At 35.5% G+C, this 27,073-nt stretch overlaps 1 protein-coding gene across 2 annotated transcripts in view; it reads left to right on the top strand.

The window, feature by feature from the left end:
* Positions 1 to 27,073, top strand: part of ACSS3 (acyl-CoA synthetase short chain family member 3) — a 161,119-nt gene that overhangs the window by 69,421 nt on the left and 64,625 nt on the right. For both annotated transcript variants that reach the window (XM_045845022.1, XM_045845023.1), the window contains 2 exons: positions 7,519 to 7,599; positions 7,680 to 7,775. In XM_045845022.1, the coding sequence (XP_045700978.1) occupies positions 7,519 to 7,599; positions 7,680 to 7,775 (177 nt within the window). The remainder of the gene's footprint in view (positions 1 to 7,518; positions 7,600 to 7,679; positions 7,776 to 27,073) is intronic.

Consider the following 27,073-nt stretch of genomic DNA (forward strand, 5'->3'; position numbering starts at 1 on the left):
GTTCTATGAGGTTTTAGAATATGTTTCATATATCTTTGACTCCACTATGTCACTAACCTTAAAATTGGGCCATGGAAAATCCTCAGAGTATTTGTTAAATGATCTCTTACTTCTCCAGTTAGCTCCCAGGATCCAATTTATTCATAAAATCCTTGCTTCAGTTTTGGTAAGTATAATCAGGATTAATGGTATCTGAAAATTTAGTATTGTGATTTCCAGAAGAGAAGTATAGGAAAGATGAGTATGTGTTCATTTATGAAGCATTTAAATATAAATTTTATGTCATCAAGTAGGTTGTTTTCTCAATCTTTAAACTTCATGAAGAAAAATGTTAGTCCATAAAAGTATAATGCTTAAAAATACTCATTTCTCATAGGCACATATAAGACACATAAGGCAATCTTTTCTTTGGTTAGAATTTGCAGACATATTTAGAGCATATTTACATCTCTGCATCTGCCAACCCTGGATTTGTCAGGTTGCTGGATGACAGGCTAATCTGTTAGCTGCTGCAAATATTCCAGCAACCACAGCCGAGCTGCTTAGCACACAGTTGTCTTGTTGTGGGCTTCTACCCTGTTTGGTTTGGGTGCTAGCATTCAAGATACTTCAAAGCACTTTGTGATAGAAGAATCCCTTACCTGGATGGAGTGTCCTTTTGGGAAGGGGAGATTTAGTGATGGTCATGTTTATCTTCTTCCTGCTTGATATGGAGAGATAGAGAAACCTGCCCACTCTTGAAAAAGAAAAAAAAAAAGTTAAGTGCCAAAAGAAAACAGGAGAAAAGAAACCAAAGGGAAAAGATTGAAAGGAAGGCAAAGACAGGAAGGTATAGATAAGGCCTTTGTCCTGATGTGCATTTATACAATTTATGTCATTTATCCCTGCACTTAGGTGACTCAGTCGTATTCCTTACCTAAGGAAAAAAAGGTAAAAGAAGGCCAAATAAAAAAGCAATGATTTTTTCATCTGTGATACAGTTTTTGCCATTAAAATGCTTGACTTGCTACACCCTTGCCCCTTATCTCACAGTTGTTTGGATCAATAAAAATTTACACAGCTGTTAAAGTATCATCTGCAGAGGCAGCAGCAGAGCTTGAAGCAAGAGATTTTGTGTTCGATAAAATATCCTAAATGGAACTATTCCATTTCTACTAATGTGGTTCACTAAGTTCTACAAGTTTCAAAGATTTCTCCTGAACATAGAAGAGTATTTTAAAAAAGAATATTTTTCAAACATGTGCTTATTCAGTTCATTGTTCATTTAACCTGTCAGCAAATGTTGACAGTGCTGAAGAGACAAAGGTGTTCTCCTCACAGCACCAAAGTGGCAGAGACGCACCCAGCACTAGGTCGGGCTGTCAGTGCTTGGAGGAGATGGGCAGTCTCGGGGGCCATGGGAGAGGATGAAGACAGTTACCATGGGATCCTGCACAGTGTCCAGAAGAGACAGTACTTTCACAATGTTGTTAAGGGTTTGTGTGATGAAATAGGAGCTAACCAAGTCAGAAAAGGGGATGGGGTGGGGACTCATTCCAGGAAGAGGGAATCATTATGTCACACCGTTGTGGACTATAATATTGATTATGTGTTGGACTTTTTAAGTTATCAGAATCAACTCACAGACTTCTCAACTCACTGACTTCAATCATTGTTTAGTGATGGATGTTTTCTTCTTCAGACAAAATATTTATTTCCTCTTTCTTCTTTAATTTTTTTATCAACTTGTCAGCCTGAAATGCATATGAAACATACAAATATATACACATAAGTAAAAACACTTATAAACACACAAATGCAGAGACAGATAAACATATTTACATATATGTATGTGAATAAATATATATCTCATGCATATGAATATGTATTATGTCTTGGATAAGCCTTCATCACAGAGTTGGATGGCAGAGGAGCTCAGTTTAAGAAGCATAGTTTTGTCACATACTCCAAACTTCTCTTACCTGAGTATTTTGAGATTTGCCTTTCATATTTTCATAGATCAATTTAAAAACAATTTTTAGGATAAAGAATTCCAAACTCATCACACACATCAGTCTTACTTCCTCTTTTGCTACAACCCATTTTGTTCATATTGTTCTAACTGTATTTATTTTAAGTCATGGCGACCAAAACTGAACATCACACTTGATAATGCCCTGTTTTCTGTTTCACTTTAATGACCCTGTTTATGACTGTTGGTGGCTTTCTTTGTCTTTAAAGACAGCTCATTAAGCTGGACGTCGTAAAGAGCCATCTGTGATAACTCTGTGTCCCATTCCTGGGTAATTAATGATCAGCCTTTAATTTTATTTGTACAAATTAAAATTTTTAAAAATACTCTTATATGTTAAAAAGAGATGGTTGGTCTTGTTCTTTTTTTTTTTAAGACTACCTTCACATTGTCTCCTTTCTCATTTCTGAGGTAGATCACTTTTATATATGCTTCCATTTGTGGAATGGAGTGTTATTCCCACCTGGATGTCTGTCCAGCTCTCCAGAAGACTTTAAATATAATGGCTGATTGCACAAAAACAAGAACACTATATTGGCAGGTTACAGGGCTTTTCTGAGAATTTATAAGGTCATCTAATGTCTATACTTTTAAGGTAGATATAGTGTGAATATATAAAAAATAATAACAGATTCAAAAGATGAAAATGCAGTATGCTTATGTTTTAGAGTAAGCATTGATATTGAATAAGTATTTTCCTTCATAATAAAGTTTTAAATATATTTTAAGATACCATTTTTAGTTTCTGATTAATTTGGTGTAATTATAATATAATGATATTGTAAAGCATGATTTATGCGTTTTCAGAGGCTGAACAAGGTTTCTCATTTGCATTTTAATTATCATTACTTGGAAAATAGGATTATAAACAGGAAACAAAAAATGATTTACTTTTAGTCACATATAAATATTAATGTTATAATAAATAAGCCCTTTTAAAACATAATCTATTAATTTTTTTACTTTCAAACTTCTTGTAAAAGATCTAATGGAGAATATGAAATGATGCAGTTCTTTTTTCTGCACCAGATCAAATACTCAGAAAATTAATCACTATACTCTGAATACTTTGAAGGCAATACCAAATTTCAGATCTAGAGCCCAGATTAATGAATGGTGAAATGATGCTCTATGGAAATTTTTACACTCATTCTTTAAAAAAAGTAAAAATAAGTGGATATCAAAGATTGATGAAAACAGATATTATGGAGTTTTTTTCATCTTTAGCTCCATTTTAATTGGTTTCAATGAACTTCTAGCCAACGTGGAGGCATAGGTGAATACTTTGCCTCCTTGCACAACCAAAATAAAAATGACAACAATAAATTTAAAAACAAAAATTAACCAGGACTGCCAGAATATTGAACTGTATTGGAAATCCAACAACCAAGGAGTTAAAGAAAAAACATTAATCCAGACCAGTAGTAGGGGTGGAGATGGGCAGCCAGAGTGGAGAGGACTCTCAGCAAGTTGGTGGCTGGTGGACTGGGTGGTCCTGCATTTGTGTGTGGATAAACCGAAAGGAACAACTGGGGAGCAAGACAGACTGTGGAACCCAGGGTTCCAGTGCAGGGAAATAAAGCCTCAAAATCTCTGACTGAAAAAACCTGTGAGGGTTGAGGCAGCAGGAGAAACTCCTAGCCTCACAGAAGAGACCCATAGGGTCCTAGAATGTACACCAAACCACCCACCTGGAATCAGCACCAGAAGGGCCCAATTTGCTTGTGGGTAGTGGGGGAAGTGACTGAAATCAGGTGAGCACTGAGCAAGCATTATTGTTCCCTTTGGACCTCTCCTGCACATATAGCACCACAAAGCAGCAATGTGGCTTTCCCTGCCCTGGTGAATACCTAAGGCTCTAACCCTTACAACAAAGCAGGGGCACCAACAGAAAGAAATATGGCTCAAATGGAAGAACAAAGCTCCAAAAATAGAACTAAGCAATGAAGAGATAGCCAACCTATTGGATGTAGAGTTCAAAACACTGGTAATCAGGATGCTCACAGAAATGGCTGAGTATGGTAAAAAAATAGAGGAAAGAGTGAAGGCTGTGCGAGGTCAAATAAAGGAAAATGTACAGGGAACCAATAGTGAAGGGAAGGAAACTAAGACTCAAATCAGCGATTTGGGTCAGAAGGAAGAAACAAACATTCAACTGGAACAGAATGAAGAAATAATAATTCAGAAAAATGAGGAGAGGCTTAGGAACCTCCAGGACAACTTTAAATGTTCCAACATCCAAATCATAGGGGTGCCAGAGGAGAAGAGGAAGATCAAGGAATTGAAAACTTATTTGAAAAAAATAATGAAGGAGAATTTCCCTAATATGGCAAAGGAAATAGACTTCCAGGAAGTCCAGGAAGCTCAGAGAGTCCCAAAGAAGTTGGACCCAAGGATACATACATCAAGGCACATCATAATTACATTACTCATGATTAAAGGTAAGGAGAGAATCTTAAAAGCAGCAAGAGAAAAGGAGAGTTACCTACAAAGGAGTTCCCTTAAAACTCTCAGCTGATATCTCAAAAGAAATGTTGCAGGCAAGAAAGGGCTGGAAAGAAGTATTCCAAGTCATGAAAGGCAAGGACCTACATAAAGATTACTCTATCCATCAACACTCTCATTTAGAATGGAAGGGCAGATAAAGTGCTATCCAGATAAGGTCAAGTTAAAGGAGTTCATCATCACCAAGCCCTTATTATATGAAATGTTAAGGGGACTTATCTAAGAAATAGAAGATCAAAACTATGAACAGTAAAGTTACAACCAACTTACAGCTATCCACAACCAGACATAAAAAACAAAAAAAGAAACTAAGCAAATAATTAGAACAGGAAGAGATGAACAGAAATGGAAATCACATGGAGAGTTATCAGTGAGGAGGAGAGGAGAATAGAGAAAAAGTTACAGGGAATAAGAAGCATAAATGGTAGGTACAAAATAGACAGGGGGAAGTTAAGAATACTATGGGAAATGGAGAAGCCAAAGAACTTGTATGTATGACCCATGGACATGAACTAAAGTTGGGAAATGATGGTGGTAAGGGGGATGCAGGGTGGAAGGGAAATAAAGGGGAGAAAAAAATGGGACAACTGTAATAGCATAATCAATAAAATATATTAAAAATAATTGTTTTAATGAGAATTTTTGATGATATCCTTAATTGTGTTTACATTTCTGCCTTTTGGGTAGCATTAGCAGGGGGAAAAATAAAAAATCAATAATTGCTAGAACTAAGGAAATGATTTTTTAATAAGATTTAAAATTTTAGCCTGTATAATTTTAATTGTTTTTCCATGCATAGTCTCATTTTTAAACCTCAGTTTTTGAGGGTCAAATGAATTTAAGTTCTACCACTTTACAGACAGAACAGCATTAGTAAATATACTTTAACAGAGTATCTTTACTTCTATATACCTTTTCACTGGAGAAGTAAATAGGAAGTTGGTAGCCTACCCTTTAAATTATCTTCTAAGTTTTACAAATGAATTGCTACTTATGTTCTCCCCAGCCTACATTTCCTCTCTATCACTTTCTATTAATTTACCTTATACTCTGTACCACATCGTCTAACACTTGACCCTGTTATAATAATACTTTGAATTATTGATAAAAATGAGCTCTAAATTCAGGGACAGGCGGTTGGAGAGAAAAATTCTAAAACATCTTGAGTGAAATTGTTACTGACATTATCATGGTCTATCATAATATATGGATAGCAAATGAAAAAAATTTCTAATGTCTGCAAGTTGATTCATCAAGGTATTAAATCATATTTAAGGTATTAAGGTATTAAGGCATATTCATCAAGGTATTAAATCATAGGAAAAGACCTCCTCAATTAGACAAAGGAATTAGCCAAGTACATGAAAGGTAATACAGAATGTACTAGGAAGAAGCCACCCCATTTACGTGGAAAAATGCATGTGTGAAACTTACTGGCAGCAGGTTCATTTCTACTATTCCCAAAGTGATCAAGAGAGCCAGCTGCACACTAACTATGTCATACAACCCAGAAAATAGCTGTCAAATGCCAGTAAAGCTATGTGGGATATTTGCTAAGAGACCAGGTGTTGCTGCTGGTAGATAAAATGTGTTCCGCAGCTTGATACCTATGTTTTATTAGTGGTACTCGAGGAGAGAAGAAATTTTAGTAACTAACAGAAAGTCAATTTACTTTTTATTCCACTGATTTGTGTATGTTACAGTTGCAGGGCTATGCCAAAGAGGTACAACTAGTAGCACATTTATTCATAGGGCCATGTTTGCCCTTTGAGGTAAAATAATTATTTTCTGCACAGGGTAGTTATAATTTCCCTATTAAAATAATGCTTCAAGGTACATTTGAGTGACATATTGAATATTTCTTAGCAAGAATTCACCTTCCTCTTTTAAGTATTCACATCAAGTCTTTTTGAGCCAATGATGATTAATGTTTATAGTGAAGCAATAAAGAAAATCAATTATTACATTTAACATCAGTTCTTATTTATCATGACTTTTTGTCCAGTTTTCAAGTATGAATCTTGCTTTAAAGTTGAATATGTTCAATGTTGTAGATAGCTGCTAGAAACTGGTTCATGGAAGCTGTAGTAATATGATGTAACAATTCCTACTTTTAAAAAATCCTCACCCAAGGATATGTTTATTAATTTTAGAGAGCGAGGACAGGAGAGAGCGAGAAAGAGAAACACTGAAACATCAATGTGAGAAACATTAATCTGTTGCCTCCCATACACACCTTGACCAGAGGTCAAATCAAATCTTCAACCTACATAAGTGCCCTGACCGGGAATCGAACCCCCAACATTTTGATGTATAGGATGATGCTCCAACAAACTGAGCTACCCACCTGGGGCAACAGTCCTTACTTTTGCCCAAAATGTAATACAAGGCAAATCTGTCAGCCTTAGATCCAACTCATCGGGATTGATTCCTCAGGATTCCATAATTCATCACTGCAGAATTGCTCAGTTCAGATACTGTGCTAGTATAACCCCCAGTGCAGCATTGTAATGAGGCTCTGGTTAGAGTATGACTTTGTTTCTTCTAAGCATAGTAATATGTAATAATATTAAGGAATAGACAACCTTATGTTAGTCTGTATTTTAGCACACAGCTACCTTTGACCCTTCTATGTACTTAATTTTGTGTTTTCATTTTTGTTCTGGAAATATGTCTGAAAATGTAATGTTCTTAATTTCTGTTACCACTGGAACAAATTTTTATTGCATGTGATTCTGTGAAATCATAAGTTTTCTACAGAAGGTCAAGAACAATCAGTGAGAATGGGTTCTGCAAGTGGGTTGATGTGGACAACTTATTCTGTGTTTACTCCTGGAGGAGCCAAAGAAATAATGATTCTGATATAATTATATGAAAGTAATGTGTAGCTTACAAAATATAAAATACTTTAAACAGAAACTTTTTTTGTGTAGATAGTTGGAAGACAGAGAATCTTGTAACACATTGTTTAATGACTTTAGCTTTACTTTCCTCTCCTTTAGGGTGTGGTTAGACCCACTGGGGGATACGCTGTAATGCTGAACTGGACAATGTCTTCTATCTATGGACTTAAACCTGGAGAGGTAATCATGGTTTTAAATCTACTTTACATGACATTTCTCTGATTAAGATGTATGCATTTTATTATCCTGTTATTTTCCAGGTGTGGTGGGCAGCTTCTGACTTAGGCTGGGTTGTTGGACATTCCTATATCTGTTATGGACCTCTTCTTCATGGGAACACAACAGTTTTGTATGAGGTAATAAAATAAAATTAATACAGCATATAAATAATAGTTGTTAAAATGAAACATTTTGGGAAGTAGTTCTAAGTAAGAATAGAAAAATTAGAATGGGAGCAAGGGACATTTTAATATCTTTTTCCAGTTAAAAATATGATTTCAAAAGGAAAAGGAATATATAGAAAATAACAGCCAGCTAATTAAATTTGTTGAACATGCCATAAAATTTATATTCTGAAAAACATACACTAAAAGTTTGATGTGTATCCCTAACAGATTTCTAGAAAATATTATATCGATACTAATTTTAGAATCTTAATAAAGAAAATAGTTATCATAAAGCAACATGGATTCACCTTTTTGTGTTCTTATAGAATTAATGAGTTTCCAAATATATGTTGCAAGTTTAGATAGATGTTTTTGGTGGTTTCTGATGATGGTATATGTATAGGGAAAAGAACTGTAGGCTGATTAAAGTCTCCCAGGAATGAGATTTCTGTGTGCGTACTGGAAAGTTTTATGTATGCACTCATTCTGTTGAACTTTATCAATGCCTTGTGTGAACACTTAAACATAGACCTATCAGAGTTGTCAGAGGCCAAAATTTTAGAGGGATGGCAAAAAAATAGTTTACCAAATCAATACTGAAAATGAAATTGGACTTTTGTTACAAAAAGCACAAGATAGGAAAATATGGAAATCTTTAATCTCATTTTTATGTTAAAAATAATTGCAGAAATGAAGTGTGGGAAATGTGAATTAGTTGCCCTTTACGTAGTTAAGTCCCTGTGTATTATAATTGTCCATACCTCAAACATAAGATGCTGATAGGTTAGGATTGCTTTAAAAAAAAAACATATACAATATTATAATCTTATTTTATTCTTTCACATTTGGAAATTTGTGTTCAGTTTAATGGGGAGGAGGAAAAATAATTAACTTATTAGAACACATCTGGAAGAAGGGGACTAGTCATATGAGCAAGGAATTAATTGTGAATGGTTTGTCTGAAAGATAATATATTTTGTGTGCATATATGTTCAGTATCTTTTGATGTTTAAATCATTGCAAACTTTGAGAATGTTGTGCTAAAAGAAATAAGTCAGTCAGGAAAAGCTAAGTACCATATGGTTTCACTCATGTGTGAGATATAAAACTGAAACTTGTGGACACAGATAGCAGTGTGGTAGGGAAGGGGGTAGGGAAGTGATAAGGGGTGGAAGGGACCTAATATATGGTGACAGAAGATGGTTTGACTTAAGGGGGTGGGCACACAGTGCAATCTACAGATCATGTATCATAGAAATGTGCACTTGAAATCTACATGATCCAGTTAACCAATGTCACCCCAATAAATTTAATAAAAATTTTAAAAAAGTAATTGTTACATATAAAGGAAATAGTGTAGTAATGCACAGTTACAGAGACCAATATTGGGGGAATAGCCAGAGACAAATGTAACTGTCCAGTGGTAGAATAGGCAGCCTTTCAAAGAAAAGGCTCTCTTTCATTTAAAGTCTCTCGATATCAGGAGGGATGTGAAGAAGGGAATTTTATGTATGGGGGGTGGGTAATAGTATTAGATGATGTCAAAGTTTTTTACATTAAAATCCTGCAACAATGATTTTGAAAAAATTAGAAACTATTGTCTATCTTCATGGAGTTCTCCCAGTCACCATGTGAAGGCACTAGAGTTCCTTCATTTTTACCTGCTGGTTTACTGTTTCTGAATAATTTGAGATATTAAGTCAGAATTTGACACCATTAGCCACTCCACACACAGTACTCTATCTCTTGTACTTACCATTGTACTTTGCAGACTAATATGCATTGTGTGTAATAATTAAAACATAAAATAATCTCAACAAATCTGTTCCATATTGAAGTCATGCAAAGAATGTTTACTAAAATAATCATTCCCCTTGAAGTAAAAAACAAAAGCAAAAACAAAAAACTTCTACACTGAGTGCTTATAATGAATTTATTGCTAACATAAATGTGACAACCAAAGGTGTCATTATATTATAAACATTGAGGTACCTTTAGATCTGAAGTGCATGCAATTTTTTTTGCATTTACTATTGACCTTTTATTATTCCTAAAGTTTATTTAAAACATGATTTTAACACAATGAAAGGGGCTTGTTGTGTGTCTTTACCTTCGAATGATGTGCTCAAGAACCCTGTAGGTAAGTATTTGTTTTGCGGAAGAATGAATGAAGTGAGCTACATTTGTAAACCTTAACCTTTTCTCTGCACTCTGATTTCTTTCCTATGACATGTAAACATACTAAATTCTCTGCAATCACAAATCCAAGCCTTTTAGATCTTTTCCGACTTATGGCTATCCCATCTTTATTTTATTCTCCACTAAGCTTCTTGGAAAAACACTCTACCCACACTGTCTAAACATATCCATCCAGGTACTTACTCTTCATTCCACTGTAGCCCAATTTCTGTCCACCTCACTTCATAGAAGCTGCTGTAGCAGAAGCCAACAGTGACTTCATAAGTGACTTCATAAGTCAAAGGTCCTCTTAGATCTGATTTTCTTTCCTCTCAGTGTCATCAGTCTGACTGTCTTGCAGGTGATTTTCTGTCCTCTTGTGCTCCATGTCCTTTTGCTATTGTTCATGCTGTTTCTTTTGTCTTGCATGACTTTCCCTCTGTTTTTTTTCTTATTTGTTTAATTCTTACTCTCCTTGAAGACTCTGTAGGTTATCATTTCTCAAAAAGGTTCCTCTCACAGTCTTTGGCTGTCCTCGGTGCCCAATTCCATGGTTCCATTGTCCCCTGAGTATATGTCGGCCACCGAGTTGACATTGTACTGAAATTATCTGTTTGTATCTCATAGAGGGTGAAGGCCTCAAAAACTAGTTGCTTAGCACACTGCATGGCACACACTAAGCACTTGATAAGTGCTTGTGGAACCAAATTTAACTCTACTCTCTCTAACTTTTTGACAGCTTGTCCTCCTTTTGCTGTCTAGCTTTTTCTTACTTTGGTCCTAAACATTGGGGTTTAGTTAGCATCTGGTTCTTAGTCTTCTTTTCTCCTTCTGCTTATATGTCCTTGTTAATCTTCATGCAGTTGGATATGAGTATTACTAATGAAACCAAGGCTCCTAACCCTTCTGTGTCTGACCTTGCTGCTGAGAACCAACTTGTTGTTATAAGTCTTCAGAAGGTCTGAATTGACATGCACTGAACTCACCACCTCCACTCTTCCCTGCAACACCTGTTTTTTTTTTTTAATGTATTCTGTTGTTTTGTTAATATCACCTGCATCCACTCCGGCCTCCAAAATAAGAATCTGGTAGTGATTCTAACTTTATTATCTTAATGTATCATACTCTATTGGTCATTACATGCTGTTGAATCTATATTTTAATACCTATCACAAATGGTCTGTTTCTTTTCATTCCTCCCTACATATATTCAAGGCTGATATTAAGCTGATATGCACAAATATGTTATGTTAATTGGTGTTCATTCCATGTTTGGGCATCTGATCTGATTTGTGTATTCCCAATTATCATCAGATAATTGGTTTAGAGCACTTTCTAACAAATGCCTCTACCTTTAATGTCACTCCCTCCTAGACCATTTCTACCCTAACTCGTTTCTTAGCTCACCTCATGTACAGTTATCTGTCAAAAATGCAAAGACCCACATAGCACTCTGTGCTTAAAATCTTTCAGAGGCTTCTTGCTTCCAGGAAAATGGTGATGACACATATTTCCTTATTCCTTCCTCAAATAGAACTAAATATCTCAGGCATTATGTCTAAAACAAATACAAGAAGACCAAAACATGGAGAGAAGAAGGAAAACTGGCTTTAGAGACCTTGGGGGCCAGTGAGAATTACAGTAATGAGATCCTGGGTTTTATTCTTTCCTTATTTATCTTGGACTTGTTACTGAAGAGGCTGACAACCTAGAAATGCCAACAAATGCAGTCAAAAGTAAATATTAAAAACCATTTATCTTTTAAGCCAAAGGAGTAGAAAGGAAGCAGCCTAAACAAGACATAACTTTTAGATCATTCTCCTCCAGACAAATACCACAAAAAATCTGTGGACCTACTCCCACTCCCAACAGTAAAGGTCAAGTGGGTAGATTAGATTTCCACAATTGTCAGGTGGTAAGGAGACACCATAACCCCCTCTTCCCACAAGGGTTGTGGCAGAATAGGTGGACTAGGGAGCGGAGACTTTCATCCCTGTTAGGTGATACTGAGGACCCCTGGAATCTGTAGCTACAGTAGAGCCCATATAAGGAGTTGGACTTACATGCCCACTCATTGATAATGACACACCTTTCCAACTCCCCACTGGGGTAGTGTCAGTAGAGGCCAGTAGAGTGTTAGTATTTTCACTGTTGATAACAAGGCCACCTATTCCTTCTCTGTGGTGTCAGTGGAGGCCATCTGGAGAGCAGTAACAAGACATTCTTACCTCACCCAACCAGGAGGTGTCAGTTGGAGCTGAAACCCACCCAGCAGTAATGAGGAACATCCTTCCAATTGGGCATCAGTGGAGGCCCAATGAGGAACCTGTTTTGTTTTGTTTTTTTCCTTTACATCTCTTTCTTGGTAGAGTAAATCATCTGAAACAGAAGACTTAAATATGAGACCATCTCATCATATAATACACAAAATGGCTAAGATTTGATGAAAAATATTACCCCTCATACCAAGACCTAGAAAAATTTCAGGCTGCCTGAGAAAAGGCAATTGATAGATGCCAACATTGAGATGACAAAGATGTTACACTTATCTGACAAAAATGTTAAAGCAGTCATGTTAACAACCCTTCAACAATTGTCATGAATGTTCTTGAAACAAAGGAAGAAATAGAAAGACTCACCAAGGATAGAAAAGCTCTAAAGAAAAACCATTTGGAAATTTTAAAAATGAAAATTACAGTGACCCAAATAAAATCACATCAATAGGCTTAGTAACATAATGGAAGGAACAGAAGAAAGAATCAATGAACTGGAAGGTGGGGAAAAACAGAAGTTACCCAATCTAAACAATAGAAAGAAAATAGACTAAAAAGAAAATTTTACAGAGCCTCAGGGAATGCTGAATGATAAAAAAATCTAACATTTGTGGCACAAGAGTCATGAAAAGAAGGGAGAAAGGGGGTGGGACTGAAAAAATACTAAAAAATAATGAAAACTTCTGAAACTTCTTAGCTTCTTAAATTTGGCCAAAGATATTGTCAAGCTACAGAAGATCTTTACATTCAAGAAATTAAGTAAACCCCCAAGTAGGATTAATCTAAAAAATATCCATCTACACCAAAAAAGTCATAATTAAACTTCTGAAAACTAAAGACAAATAAAATAAACTTTCCCTGGCTGGTGTAGCTCAGTGGATTGAGTATTGGACTGTAAACCAAAGGGTCACTGGTTTGATTCCCAGTCAGGGCACAAGCCTGCGTTGTGGGCCAGGTCCCCAGTGGGGGCACTTGAGAGGCAACCACACATTGATGTTTCTGGCCTCTCTCTTTCTCCCTCCCTTTACCTCTCTAAAAATAAATAAAATATTTAAAAAACTAATCTTGAAAGTAGAGAGAAGGGATACCTTATCTATTAAGGGGGAAAAACATTTGTGAGAGAATTTTTCATTGGAAACTAGGGAGATCAGAGGCAGGTGACATATTTTTCAAATGTAGTAGGAAAAGAACTGTCAATTCCGAATCTTATATCTAGCCAAATTATACTTTAGGGATGTAGGAGATATAAAGATATTCTCAAGATGAAGAAAAGCTTAGAGAATATGTCACTAGTAGGCCTCCGATAAAAGAATGGCCGTTGGCTAATACTTAGTGATGAAAGACTAATACTTCCCCTATGTCTGAGAATGGAGCAAGGATGTCTGCTCAGCACTCTTTATCACATATTTCTAGATGTTCTAGCCAGTTTGATAAAGCAAAATGTAGAAACAAAAACAGAAACAAAAACTTATCAAAAAGGAAGAAATAAAATTGCCTCTATTTGCAGATAAACATAATAACCTATGTAGAACATTATGGAACATATAAAAATTCTATAGTAAATTAGTTCACCCAGGTGTCAGGATACAAGATAAACACAGAAATTGCAATTGTATTTCTATATACTAGCAACAAACTGTGGCTAAAAATGGGCAACATGAGGGATTTTCGTGGAAATGGAATTGTTCTGTAGGTGGACTATATCAATATCCTGATTATGATATTAAACTATGGTTTTGCAAGATGTTACCACAGAGAAAAATTGGGTAAAGCAGGGGGTGTAAAGTACAGCATACAGAATGCAGTCGATAATATTGTAATAACTATGTATGGTGCCATTGGGTACTGGAAATACCAGGATGAACACTTTGTAAATTGTGTAACCACTATGGTGTACACCTGAAACTAATACAAAATTATATTGAATGTAAACTATAATTGACAAATAAAAACTTTTTAAACCTGGGTAAAGGGTACATGGTTTATCAGTGTCATTTCTTACAGTTGCCTGTAAATTGACAATTGCCTCATATAGAACATTTAATTAAGAAATAAAAATCCTTCAAAAAATTCCTGTCTCTTAAGGAACATAATTCAAACTCATTTGAATTATGATACAAATGATCCAAAATCTCCTGTGTCTTGCCCACATTTAACATTTTGTCTCTGGCTGCTGGTCTCTGACTCAGCTTCCAAAGCTAACATCCCTGTCATTCTGGTACTTAATGAGCAGAACTACCAGCGATTAAATTGTCCCCACTACTAAAATTCCACTTCTGTTCTAATCACAGAGCAGAGTGGTCTTTTTTCTTAAGGAGCCAACTTAAATTTGCTTCCTCTCTGATACTTTCTTTGCTTTCCTCAGGCTGATTGAAGTGTGCTTTCTACTTCCATTATACCATCTAGAGTCCTCTTATCTTGCACATACAGTGCTGAGATACTGTGAAATAGTTGAGAGCAGATGATGGTTGTAATTTGTGTCTCCCCCAATGCCTGGCACAGTGCCTTCTGGGAGGTAGATAAAATAGGTTGTGTAAACGAACCATTCCTAAGAGGATTAACTGACAACTTGAACATGCAAAATGGAAGGGAGAAATGTGCCTAATTGTTTAATTAAAACAAAACTAAACTAAAAGTTCTAATGTGTCACTAGGCCAGCAAGTGAAAAAAAAACCCATATTCTCCACAAAATAACTGTCCCACTTGTGCCCCAATTATAGGTGGATTACAAAATTAACATTTATTAGTATTTTATTTTAGTATTAGAGTATTTATTATTTAGGAAGCTAAAGCCTTCCATAATGTAGTAAAAATTACATTCTTTATATAGTGAGCAGAATAATTTAGCAAATCATATATTTTTATATTATCTTTTCTAAAGAAATAAAATTATATACATCTCAGTGTGATCAGTTTTATTTTCATATTATAAATTATAACATTTTAAGCTATAATGTAAGGTAGATGGTAAATTGGTATCTATAATTATATTTTTTCTTAATGCTGAATTTTGAATCATTTAACAAAAGTTGATGTTCTGAAGTGCTAGGAGATTAGCATTTAATTTATGTGTTAAAACCACCTGGAGTGCAACATAAGTTAATAAAACATATCTCTTATTGAATGTAAATGGATGATGGCATATTATAAATAAATAAGGAATGAATCCTTTCCTATGCAAAGGTATAATATTTATATTCTGTAATTTCATACAAATCTGTAACTTCGAAAAAACTTGGAAGATGGTTGTAATGAAGTTCGATATTCAGTATAACTTAGATACACAAGAGGTAGCCACTTAAAACAATCTATGTTTCAAAATGGAAGCATACAATGGGTATTTAAAGAAGTTTTTCTTCTGCCCAAAGAGGACACAGGTCTGTACATCTGCATGGTGAAAACATATTGGAAATCTTGATTGTCTGCTTTGTCTTTAGCTTCTTGATAATTATCAGATTTTAAGCATATTTCTATTTCTCTCATAAAACAAACAATAACAATTTTCAAAAAACACAAAAATCTTTTATTTCCTTCTCCCCTGTAGTTACAACTCTCAGTCCTGAGGGCTTGCCTGCACCCAGTAGCTCCATTTCTAATGTAGAGCTCCACAGTCCCCTTTAATTGGCCTCTATCACAGTCAGTCCATAATAACAGCTTTTGCTGGTATCCCCAGTGAGCTCTATTTTTCCAAAAGCCATGAACATTTTCAGACCTTACCACATACACTTGGCTTCTCCACCTTTGAAAGTTGACCATGTTCTCCCTCTTAATCACTCACTTCCCTTCTAGAAGACACACCAGGATCCTGTTTTTCTGAAGTTATTCTTAATGCTCATTCCTGCTATGGGAATGTGCCCATTTGTTACCTGAAATGTATTCCTCTTATCTTTTAGATCTCAACTCAATGTCACTTTCCCAAGGAAGCCCTCCTTGACCTCTCTGACCAGGTCAAATATCCTCATAGTGTCTCATAGTGTCTCTTGAGCATCTTGGCTTTTTCCGTCTTACTTCCATCACTGTTGCAGTTGCACATTCGTTTGTAGGATCCCTGGTTTGCTTATTTGTCCCTCCCTGTTCTAAACTCTGAAAGGGAACTTAATTTTTGCTCCCTATTAATTATCAGCTCCTATCCTTGTTCTTGATTTTGATGTAAAGACTTTACATAAAAAAGTAATTTAATTTTCTCTTTAACGGAGAACTTCATGAACAACTTAACTAATAGGTTATATATTTTTTATAAGCAAAGATTTACTTTTATTCATTGAACTGGACATATTTAAAATAATGCAATTCTGAAAGCCAAATTGGACTGACCAATTAAAATATGCAAACCATTGATAAATAATTCAGTTCTTATTTTTAAGGGAAAGAAAATAAACAGTACCTTTTCAGAAATTTACTTTATTAATAGAGCACCGATTCCAACTGATCTAACTCCAACAGCACATGGACAGGACATACTGGCACTGTGGTTGTGACAAAGAGGAGGAATGCAACAATACTTTAATATAGGAACTTTCATGTCTAAACAAACTTTGGGAAAGTGGTAGGTATGTGTGGGCATTTGTGTGTGTTGGTGAATAGTGGTCATACACAGATATGCCTTCTGGCTCTTCTATTTTGTGTTTGCCTCCTTTTTCAATAAGCCTGTCAAATGCAGAGTCAAAATGTAACATGTCAAGGATGAACAAATCCTCCTAGGCCCTGCCTTTCTTCTTATCTTCACGGGGTTACCAATGTACAAATGTGTATCTTGGACACATGTTTCAATTTTATAGTACTGGAACCCAGGCTCCCATAATGACAATGGTGTGGTAAGCAAAAAAATAAAATAAAATTCAACTTACTTGCCAAACTTTTCCTTACTGTAGTCCCTTATGATCTTTTCTTTTTATTTCTGAGGCATCAGTTATATTGTCCTCTCTTTTATCTCTGATATTATTTATTTGAGTCTTTTTTCTTTTTTCCTAGTTAGCCTAGGTAATGGTTTATAGATTTTGTTTTCTTAAAAAACAACTCTTAGTTTTAATTTTTTTCCATTGGTTTTCTACTCTCTGATTTATTTCTAATCTAACATTTATTATTTTCTTCCTTCTGCTAACTTTGATCTTAGTTGTTTTTCTAGTTTCTTAAGGTGTAAAATTAGTTAATTTATTTCAGATCATTTTTAATGTTAGCATTTATTGCTATAAACTCTCCTTTTAATATTGCTTTTGTTGCATCCCTAGTTTTCGTATGTTGTGTTTTCATTTTCACCTGTCTTGAGATACTTTTAAAATTCCCCTGTGATTTCCTTATTGACCCAATAGTTTTTAAAGAGTGTGTTCATTTTCATATACTTATGAATTTTTCTGTTTTCTTACTCTTACTGATTTCTTGTTTAATTCCATGTGGTCAGAAGAGATAGTTGGAATTATTTTTATTTTCTGAAATTTAAGACTTCTTTTGTGATCTAACATGTAATCTATCCTGGAAAATGTTTTATATGCTCTTGAGAGGAATGTGTATTTTTCTGCTGTTGGCTGGAAAGATATTGCCCAAAATGTATGAAGTTTCAGTTATTCCAGGTGAATAAATTATGGAGATCCAATGTACGGTAATGTGATATAGTTAACACTAGTGAATCATGTGCTTGAAATTTTCTAAAAGGGCAGATTGTAAGTGTTCTCACCACATACAAAAAAGAAAAAAAAACAGTAACTATGTGGTGATGAATGCCTTAATTAGCTTGATTGTGGTGATTATTTCCCAAGGTATATATATTAGTAAATACACCTAAATATAGTCAGTTACACCTAAATACATCCATTATTCCTCAGTAAGAGCCAGGGTAAAAATGATGTAAAACTGCTTGTATATAAAAATAACACAAAAAGAAAATAGATTTTATGTTAAATTAAAAAAAGAAATAAGCTTACTGTTTGGCTCAGTTATTACCTAGAATGAAATGAATTAGTTGCTGGTCACCTTCAGTCTAGCTTGACATCAAGTCATTAACTGGTTGGCATACTTGATCTCGATATGGCAGATGTCGTTTTTATGTAATAATAATCTCTTTGAAAGTCCTCAAGGAATGAAAGCGTGATCTCATTTTATTAATACATTTATTTGCATTTCACAAATTGTTAACTTCATAGCAGCAAACCATTTTAATAATCTCTTCAGAGTATGCTGGCTAGATTAACTAGGGCAGATGGCTGTCTGTGAATAATTCAATAATTACCTTTGAAGACATGTACTGCAGTCTGCCTTCTTGGGCAATAAATTAGCTAAAGAAAGTAGAAGATTTGAGATTCTGAATTGTGGTGTAGGAGTATAGTCACTGGACTGGAAATATGAATATCCATGTTATTTATCTTGGTTTGCCTTTACCTCCCTATATAACCTTAGGCAAACCAACTCAGCCTCTTCTGGAATCCATTTCTTCATGGGAAACCAGAGGGTGTCACATGCTCTCTCAGTTCTGTAATTCTGTGAATCTGTTCCGAGTCTGTTGTTCTTTTTCTAGAATAAATATATTTTTTTGATAACATGCTTTAATTTTTTTTAACTCTGGAATTTCTTCCAATTTCCTTTCATAGTGACTGCAGCTGACTCTTCAAATGCATTTAGTGAAGAAAGTTTTCATTGTAATTAGTGAAAAATTTTAATGTCTGAGAGGTAGAATAGCATTTAAGACTTCTATACTGTGATTGCTGAAATGTCTACATATTGTTTGGCCTCAGACAAGGTACTTAATTGCTCTCAAGCTCAGTTTTCACATTTACAAATATCAGTAGTAATTATACTTTTCTTATGGAGCATTAAATTGGTTAATTGATGAAATCCCTTAGAATAGTTGCAAGGATATAGTAATATAATAAATACTATTATACACTCTAATTTAAAAGTATGAATTTATTTTTTTAAGAATACAATTGTACAATTTAAACCATTTGTTCCCATGTGATCCAGTCGCTGTAAAGTTTGAACTTTCAGGTACTTGACATTTCTTCTTTCAAAGTCTGTTTGTTCTCACAACTCAGAAGCAGTCCTAACAGCACTAGAGGGGCTCCCTTTGGAGCCCATTAATTCTTTTTTAAGCATGAGGCAAAGAAATCGGCACACAGGGATGTGTTGATCCTGCTACTACCAACTTTGAAGAATTTGGAGCAGCAAATGTGGAAAATAACTCGGTGGTCTCTTCCCTCAAGAATCTGTTCCTTTACAGTAGAACTTGTGGATGAAATAAGAGTGGTCTTATATAACACAATATATTTCATGGTTCACCATTATCCAAACATTTTAAAATTCTTATTTATTTATTTATTTATTTCCTCATCCAAGGAGGATGTGTTTTATTAATTTAAGAGAGAGAGAGACAGAGAGAGAAAGGCATTGATTGGTTGCCTGCCATATGTGCCCTGACCTGGGATGGAACCTGCAACCTTTCAGTGTGTGTGTGGTACTCCAACCATCTGAGCCTCCCAGCCAGGGCTCACTTTTATTTTTTGATGGGCTCTATCATTTAGAGTTTTTATACTGTGTATGTATACACACATATATATTTTGACCCAGCATTTCCACTTCTAAGAATATATCCAAAGAACCTGGAAACACTAATTCCATAGAACAATAACACCCCTATGTTCACGGCGGCCAAGACATAGAAGCAGCCTGAATATTGATCAGTAGATGAGTGGATAAAATATCTACAGGACATTTACACAGTGGGATACTACTTAGCTGTAACAAAGAAGAAAATTTTACTCTTTGTGACAATATGGATGGGCCTGGAGAACATTATGTTCAGTGAAGTAAGCCAACCAGAGAAAGACAAATATAATCCTGTCTTTTCTCTCCTTATAAATGATTAGTGTAAAAATGAGCTCTACTTTCCTTTATTGTATAGGAGATATTTTTATAAGATATAAAAAAATTCAGAAATTACAGTGAGTCATGGCTTGTGATAAATATTGTAGATTTAATTTTTGTAACTTCTTGGATGTAAATTTTTGATGATGAAACTAAATGAGGATGAAATAAATTAAGTAAGTTGCTTATGATCATACCCCTTGTAAATGGCAAACTTGGGTTGCCACCCTGGTCAAAATCATGTCCACTAGTTCCCTAAGGGAAGATTAGGACTATAGTAGGCAGAGGAGACTTTGTGGATAAGACAGTACAAGTCATGAAAACATCTACTTCTGATTGAGGAGCTCTTCTAAGCACTTATACACAAGGTCTTAATTTTCACCAGAAAGCCATGGGTCAGCATTTTGAGTTCCTACTTACAACTGCAGAAACTGATGATTAGAGACAGTAAATAACTTTACCAGTGGCACAAGAGTGATGGAGCTGGGATTTGAAACAAGGTTTTCTGGCTCCAAAGTCCGTGGTCTCTTGCTATACTTTAGGAACAAACAGTTGGGAAGCTGTTAAGTGCAAACTACATGGTCAGAACTAGTGATCTGAACAGTAAGAGGAAGGCAGGATTTAAGGGTTTCAGGTGGATATTGTAAGATAAAGGTAAACAGGAAGTTGAACATGGCTGTGATGCCTTCAGCTAGGACAACTGATATAATGGCAATTATCAACTGAAGTATCACAGTAGAGCAGCAATTATTGTGGTGGGGCAAATAGTACTTTGATTTTGGTAATGTTGAGTTTAAAGGTGCTCCCCAGACATTTGCCTGATGCTAGGAACCAGGTTTGAAGCTCGTAAAAACTTTCAGAATTAGAGACGTAAAAGAGTTCATAATTTCACTCCACTACGGAGATGATACTGAGAGAGGTGGAGATACTGAGAAAGGGATACTATGTAAGTTGGGAATGAGACGTTGGAGAGGCAGCAGGAGAATCAGAAAAGCCAGGTGCCAGGAGCACTGGTGGAGGGGAGGCTTTTCCGAAAATGAGAGCTCAGCGGTGCTTAGTGCTGCAGAGGGAGGTGTGGTCTGGCAACAACTGAAGAGAGGCTTGTACATTAGGTGTCATTAATTACCTTTATGAGAGCAATTTTATAGGAGGGTTTATTGCATATGCTTTGTCTTTTAAAATGGGGAAATATGGGCATGTTTGAAGACTGTTTTATGTAAAGGATTCATTTGATGGTATGAAGGATCCAGGCTTTGTACAACCTCAGGTTGAATTGCAATGTACATATGGAATAGCCACATGTTAGTTTCTGGGTAGAAATCTGGGATTGTAGTAAAACAAAAAGCCATTTAATTTCTCTGCTTACAGCCAAGTCTCACTATTCATTATGAATAAAGAAAACCTTAATTTTTCCTTCTAGTACAGAGTAGCAGAGTGACTGTACATCAACATGGAGGAATTCAGAGATGAAAGCTAGAAGCCATGAGCTACCCTCTCTCTTAGTGCTAATGCTCTGTGACCGCTGAGAATGGTAAATACGTCAGTGCCCCTAATTAGCCCAGTGCCAGGTGTGCAGAATTACCAGTTCCAGTGCTCTGCTTCATTTACTTGTCATCCATACTTCAGAGTTCAGCATCTTTTCAGTGGGCAGGTAGACTCTTGTGACCAAGGTGGAAGCAATGGCCTATTCACTGGGAGTGGCCTCATCACGAGGCCCAATATGATCACCTCTCACCGCAGGGAAAGAACCAAAGCCAAAAGGATAGATCTGTTTTTCTTAAAATGTTTTCAGCTTTATTGAGGTATACTTTACAAATAAAATTGTAGGATATTTAAAGAGTACACCGTGATGATTTTATACGCATTTACATTTTGACAGCATTCCTTCTGTCTAGTTAATTAAAACATCAGTCATTTCATTTGTTTATTTGATGATTTACTTTTGGTGAAAATATTTAAGTTCTACTCTCTGAGAAAGTTTGAATTATACAATACAGTGTTATCAACTATTTTCACCATGTTATACATTAGATCTTCAGATCTTATTCTTCTTATTGCTGAAAATTTATATAAAAGAAGTAGATCTAGAGTTAGAGATAAACTCATCTTTAATATATAAATATCTGTGAAAGGACCTTGGAGCTATAGCCTTGGAGAAGTCCAACCTTATCAGATCAGGAAGCCAAAGCATTTCTTAATTGAAGAAAGGGAAGGACTCTTGCATTGGGAATGAAAACTCTGGTATTTACTACAGGAGACAGTAAAAAGAGATTGTCAAAATAGAAAGCTTATAGAAAGTATTAATTCACACCATATGAAATTACTGATATTTGACTAGTTTTAATTTACAAAAATGGCAATTTCATGTAATCAACTAGCAGGAGGGAGAAGAAGACAGGTTGGTTGGGGACCTCAGCTTGACCACTCTGTTTTGGTTTTTGAGTCTATTGGTAGCCCTTTGATGGCAGTGGATTAAAATGGTCATACTAAGGAGTCATCCATCTTGTAGAGAAAAAAATGAACAGATATTATGGTTTACCTATCCATTTGCATTTTAGCATCATCCAAGCTGTTTCTCAGAGCTAAACACAAAAGTGATTTCTGTGTTTTGGTAGGCTCTCATATACCTAAATTTTTAGGTTATGGGATTCTTTCCAGATCTGACAACAGCTATTAACTTCTCTCACCAGGAAAATGAATATGTATTCATATAAAAATTTTTCAGAATATTCATGAACTCCCCTGAAGTTCAGGTCAGGAATCTTCCATCTAAAAGATTAAGGTAAAATCCTCCTGAACAGTGATGACCCCCCCCCCCCCCATGAGAATGATAGCTTTAAAAGGTGTCTGGGAAACACAGAAAGAGCTGCTGGACTAGGCAAAGATGTACAAACAGCACTTTTACTCAGGGCACTGGATCTTATGATTCATGATGTGTATTGTATGTCTGGTCTTGAGTCTGCCTTATAAATCAAGGCATAAAGAATGTGAAACAAGCCCTGGCTGGTGTAGCTCAGTGGATTGAGCATGGGCTGCGAACCAAAGCATCGCAGGTTCGATTCCCAGTCAGGGCACATGCCTGGGTTGCAGGCCACGGCCCCCAGCAACCGCACATTGATGTTTCTCTCTCTCTCTCTTTCTCCCTCCCTTCCCTCTCTAAAAATAAATAAATAAAATCTTAAAAAAAATTCATATACTTTCAAAGTGTTCCAATATTTAAAAAAAAAGAATGTGAAACAATGAGATACTTGTCCCAAATTATTTTCTCAGTGTATGCCCACCCTATAATCAAATTGCAATTATCAGTATATTTTTATTAATACTTAGATTAGTTCATTTATTTATAACAGAGAAAACCAGTGAAAGCTAGTGTTAGATTCTAGGCTCATCCACTAGGGCAACCAGGCAGGAAGGTCTCAGAAACTTATGTAGTGTTAGGTAGTGTCTAGGGTCTAAGGACATGTTGGTGCTCAATCGTGGCTGCAGATTGGAGTTATTTAGGGCACACATAAACCATAACGGTGCCCAGCCTCAACTCAAGGCCAATTAGATTAGGATTTCTGGGAGTGGGGGCTAGGCATTACCTTTCAAAAGCATCCTGAGAAGTTCTAATCTATATTCAGGGTTGATCATCACTGGTTTAGATAGTGGCATGGATAAGAAGAAGGAAGAGAAGAAGCACTATATCCGCACAGGCAAGACCAATGGCATGATGGGAAATTTCTAGCAAATAGTCAAGGGAGGCAGTCTCTTAGAAATTCTTGGTCGTCATATTGTATTTGTAAATAAGTTTTTCCTCCATAAAAGGGAGACGGCTTTAGTAACACAGCGTCTAGGTCTGGGAGTCCTAGGGCACAGGGCCCTTGTCCCTTCTAGCTTTACACCAGCAGTGATGTTTTCAAAGTGGCACAAGTTAATGTGAATGATTGAGAGAGGAACTTCAGTGAGGAAAAACCCTATTCTACTTTTGAAAGAGGTTATATACATACTTGGTTCATATTTCAAAACTCACAAATAAGTAAATAATGCAAATTTCACTCCCCTGTTCTCTGCTGTTCAATTTTGCTCACTGGGGAGAAGTCAGTCTTAATGTGTACAATAGTTAATTCATGTATGAGCAGGGTCATTTCCCCCTTTTTATACAAATGGCAGTACACAACTGTTAAACACAATATTTGCATTTTTCTTTTTTTCACTAAATAAATATCCTCAAGATTAGATGTTGTGTACCCAACCATTGATAAAGGCATGAGCCATGTTGTAGGAGTTCAACAAATGCCATTGTCAGTTTCATCACTCTTCCAGAAGAGACAAACTGATCCTGAGGCCCCTTTCTGCTGAAATGAAATTTAGGACTAGTCCCTAAGGGGTGTTGCTATCTTCGCTTTAAAACTGTGTGGAAACGTGCCTTTGGTAACATTCTCAGAAGCAGTCTAAACAACAAAACACAACACAAGAAAATAAAAAACAAAACAAGGTGTACTTTTTAATCCTGCCACAAAAGGGGCAAAAACTGCAGTTCACTCCAAAGGTTTTATGTCAAAATTTGAGAAACCACAAGTAGCTTTGACTTCAAGCCTTAGGTAAACTGAAATCATAGGTTTAATAATAAAGCAAATGATTTTTTTCTCAACAGTTTAGCTCTAGTGTTTTAGGTCATTTTGCTGAGTTGCTGTATTCTACTACTTTCCTGTTGAAAACTTAACCTCATTGGGAATTATGTGAGCAAACATTACCTGGTTTTGTTTTGTTTTGTCTTAAAGTTTATTTTTAAGATTTTATTTATTTAATTTTAGAGAGGGAAGGGAGGGAAGAAAGAGAGAGAGAAACAACAATGTGCGGTTGCTGGGGGCTGTGGCCTGCAATCCAGGCATGTGCCCTGACTGGGAATCGAATTTGCGATGCTTTGGTTCACAGCCCACGCTCAATCCACTGAGCTACGCCAGCCAGGTCTAAACATTACCTGGTTTTTAACTAAGGATTTATCATCTGAATTATAAGTAGTAGAAAATTATAAGTGGAAGTTAATTTTAGATTTTTGGTAACTGTATTGTTTTCTGTGTTTGTAACATCACCAACTACATTATAAATATTGGCAATTGATGTTTTATAAATCCCTGATGTTAAAAATTCTTGATTTATAAAAGCTGAAAGCCTGTAATCTCTGCTTCACCATTGCAGGGATTGTTTTCAGCCTTTGTTTTCTGGGCATTAGCCAACAGGATAGACTTTAGTTTAGGGGAAGGAAATAAAAGCAAATAGTAAGGACATGAACTTGAGTTTTGAAGAATTTTTAAATTGTCTTTACCTTTTGGGTACATTACTGCTTTTGGTGTATATGTTGTTTGTTAAAAATCCCTACAATCTTAAAATTTTCTCATTTTTTCTAATAGAATAGAATTTGGGCTCCTGCTTCTTACTGAATATACAAGTTCTGAAATTAATGTCATTTTTTTCCAGGCAGCTCAACATAGTAAATACTATGCCACTGGTTACTTTAAAAAAGGCGTCAGCAAGGGATGGCATTGGCTATGTGTGCTTGTATGTCTATGTGTGCACAGCACCCTGGGTGTGTGCTGTAGGACAGGAGAGAAGAATACTAAAAAAATCGATAAGTCATTGAATCGCTTTCATTTAGAATGCATAATGAAAGAGTCTTAGAGGCTTTGCTTCACTTTTCTAAAGCTACTTGTGCTGATAGTTGTTGAGAACATGTGGGTCCTATGTTTAGACACAAATAGCTTGCAATATCTTCTGTGTAACCTTAAATAATATTGTATCACCTATATGTATAAACATCTATAATCCTCGAATATGAGATTCATAAGAGCAGAACCTTAACTGGCTTGTTCAGAGAATTATTCCCAGAATCTAGTGTCACTAGACCATAGTAGATGTTCAATAAATATTTATTAAATGAATAAATATATTAGCATAACCTAACTTATTATGACATGTTTTGATGTGAATGATGGTTTCTGATGGAAGATTTTTTTCTCTCTGCATAGTATTACCTGAAGTGTTTACATCATTCAGAACCTAATGTTGCGTTAATCAGCATCTGTTTTGGGGAACAATAATTTCTTTAACATATCATCAGATTTGAGATTGAGTAGAAGTCCTTAGGAAAATAAAAGGATTAAGAATATAAATAGTAAAGTAATTCTAAAATAGGGATACATCATTATACTTATAGCCTAGAATGATCATCTGTGGAATGGACAATAAAATGGAAAACAACTGAGCCTTCCTGAGATCACTAGCTTTCAAAGAATATTGTAAGTCTTTATGTATCACATGCTTCAGTGTCTTAGTAGTAATAACATGTTACTGGATTTCTATGCTCAATAAATATAGTATTGAAGAAAATTTATTTAGTGCAGTGTTAGAAGTACAATATTGATTGTCATTTTATATTATTTATAAAAGGTATGGTAACATTTTAAACTAATATTTCTAATACTTAAACTATCATTGTTGTTATCATTAGACATCATTCATTGAAGGAACTGTAAAATACATCAAATTGTGCCTCTATGTAGTAATCATTATGGGACAGCATTTTCACTATGATGCTTATACCATCACTCAGTGAGTGTATTGTCATCACTCCATGATGCTGGCACTGTACTGGAATTCAACTCCAATTGGCTATAAAGTGTCTTTCTTTATGGGAGGTCAAACTACCTTAAAACATATTGCTTTTAGCTTATTGAGGAAATATTGGAAAAGTGATTTATTCTTATTTAGCAGGCAAGAAAATGGCAAGTCAACTGCATAAGGTCAGTTGACAAATCAGTTTTATGTGATTGAGGTCAAGTGTCCCAAAGTCACAATCTAGTACACCAGGGACTGATCAGAGCCTAAAACAGATCAAAGAAATAGAAGTCAAATGTTTACCTTGCTTGGTTAGAAAGAATAAAGTTGCTGAGTCATTTTTAGAATGATGTGCTAAAGGTTTCA

Source organism: Phyllostomus hastatus, unplaced genomic scaffold (genome assembly GCF_019186645.2).
Source record: "Phyllostomus hastatus isolate PE091 unplaced genomic scaffold, TTU_PhHast_1.1 phas_contig_432, whole genome shotgun sequence".
NCBI classification, from domain to species: Eukaryota; Metazoa; Chordata; class Mammalia; order Chiroptera; family Phyllostomidae; genus Phyllostomus; species Phyllostomus hastatus.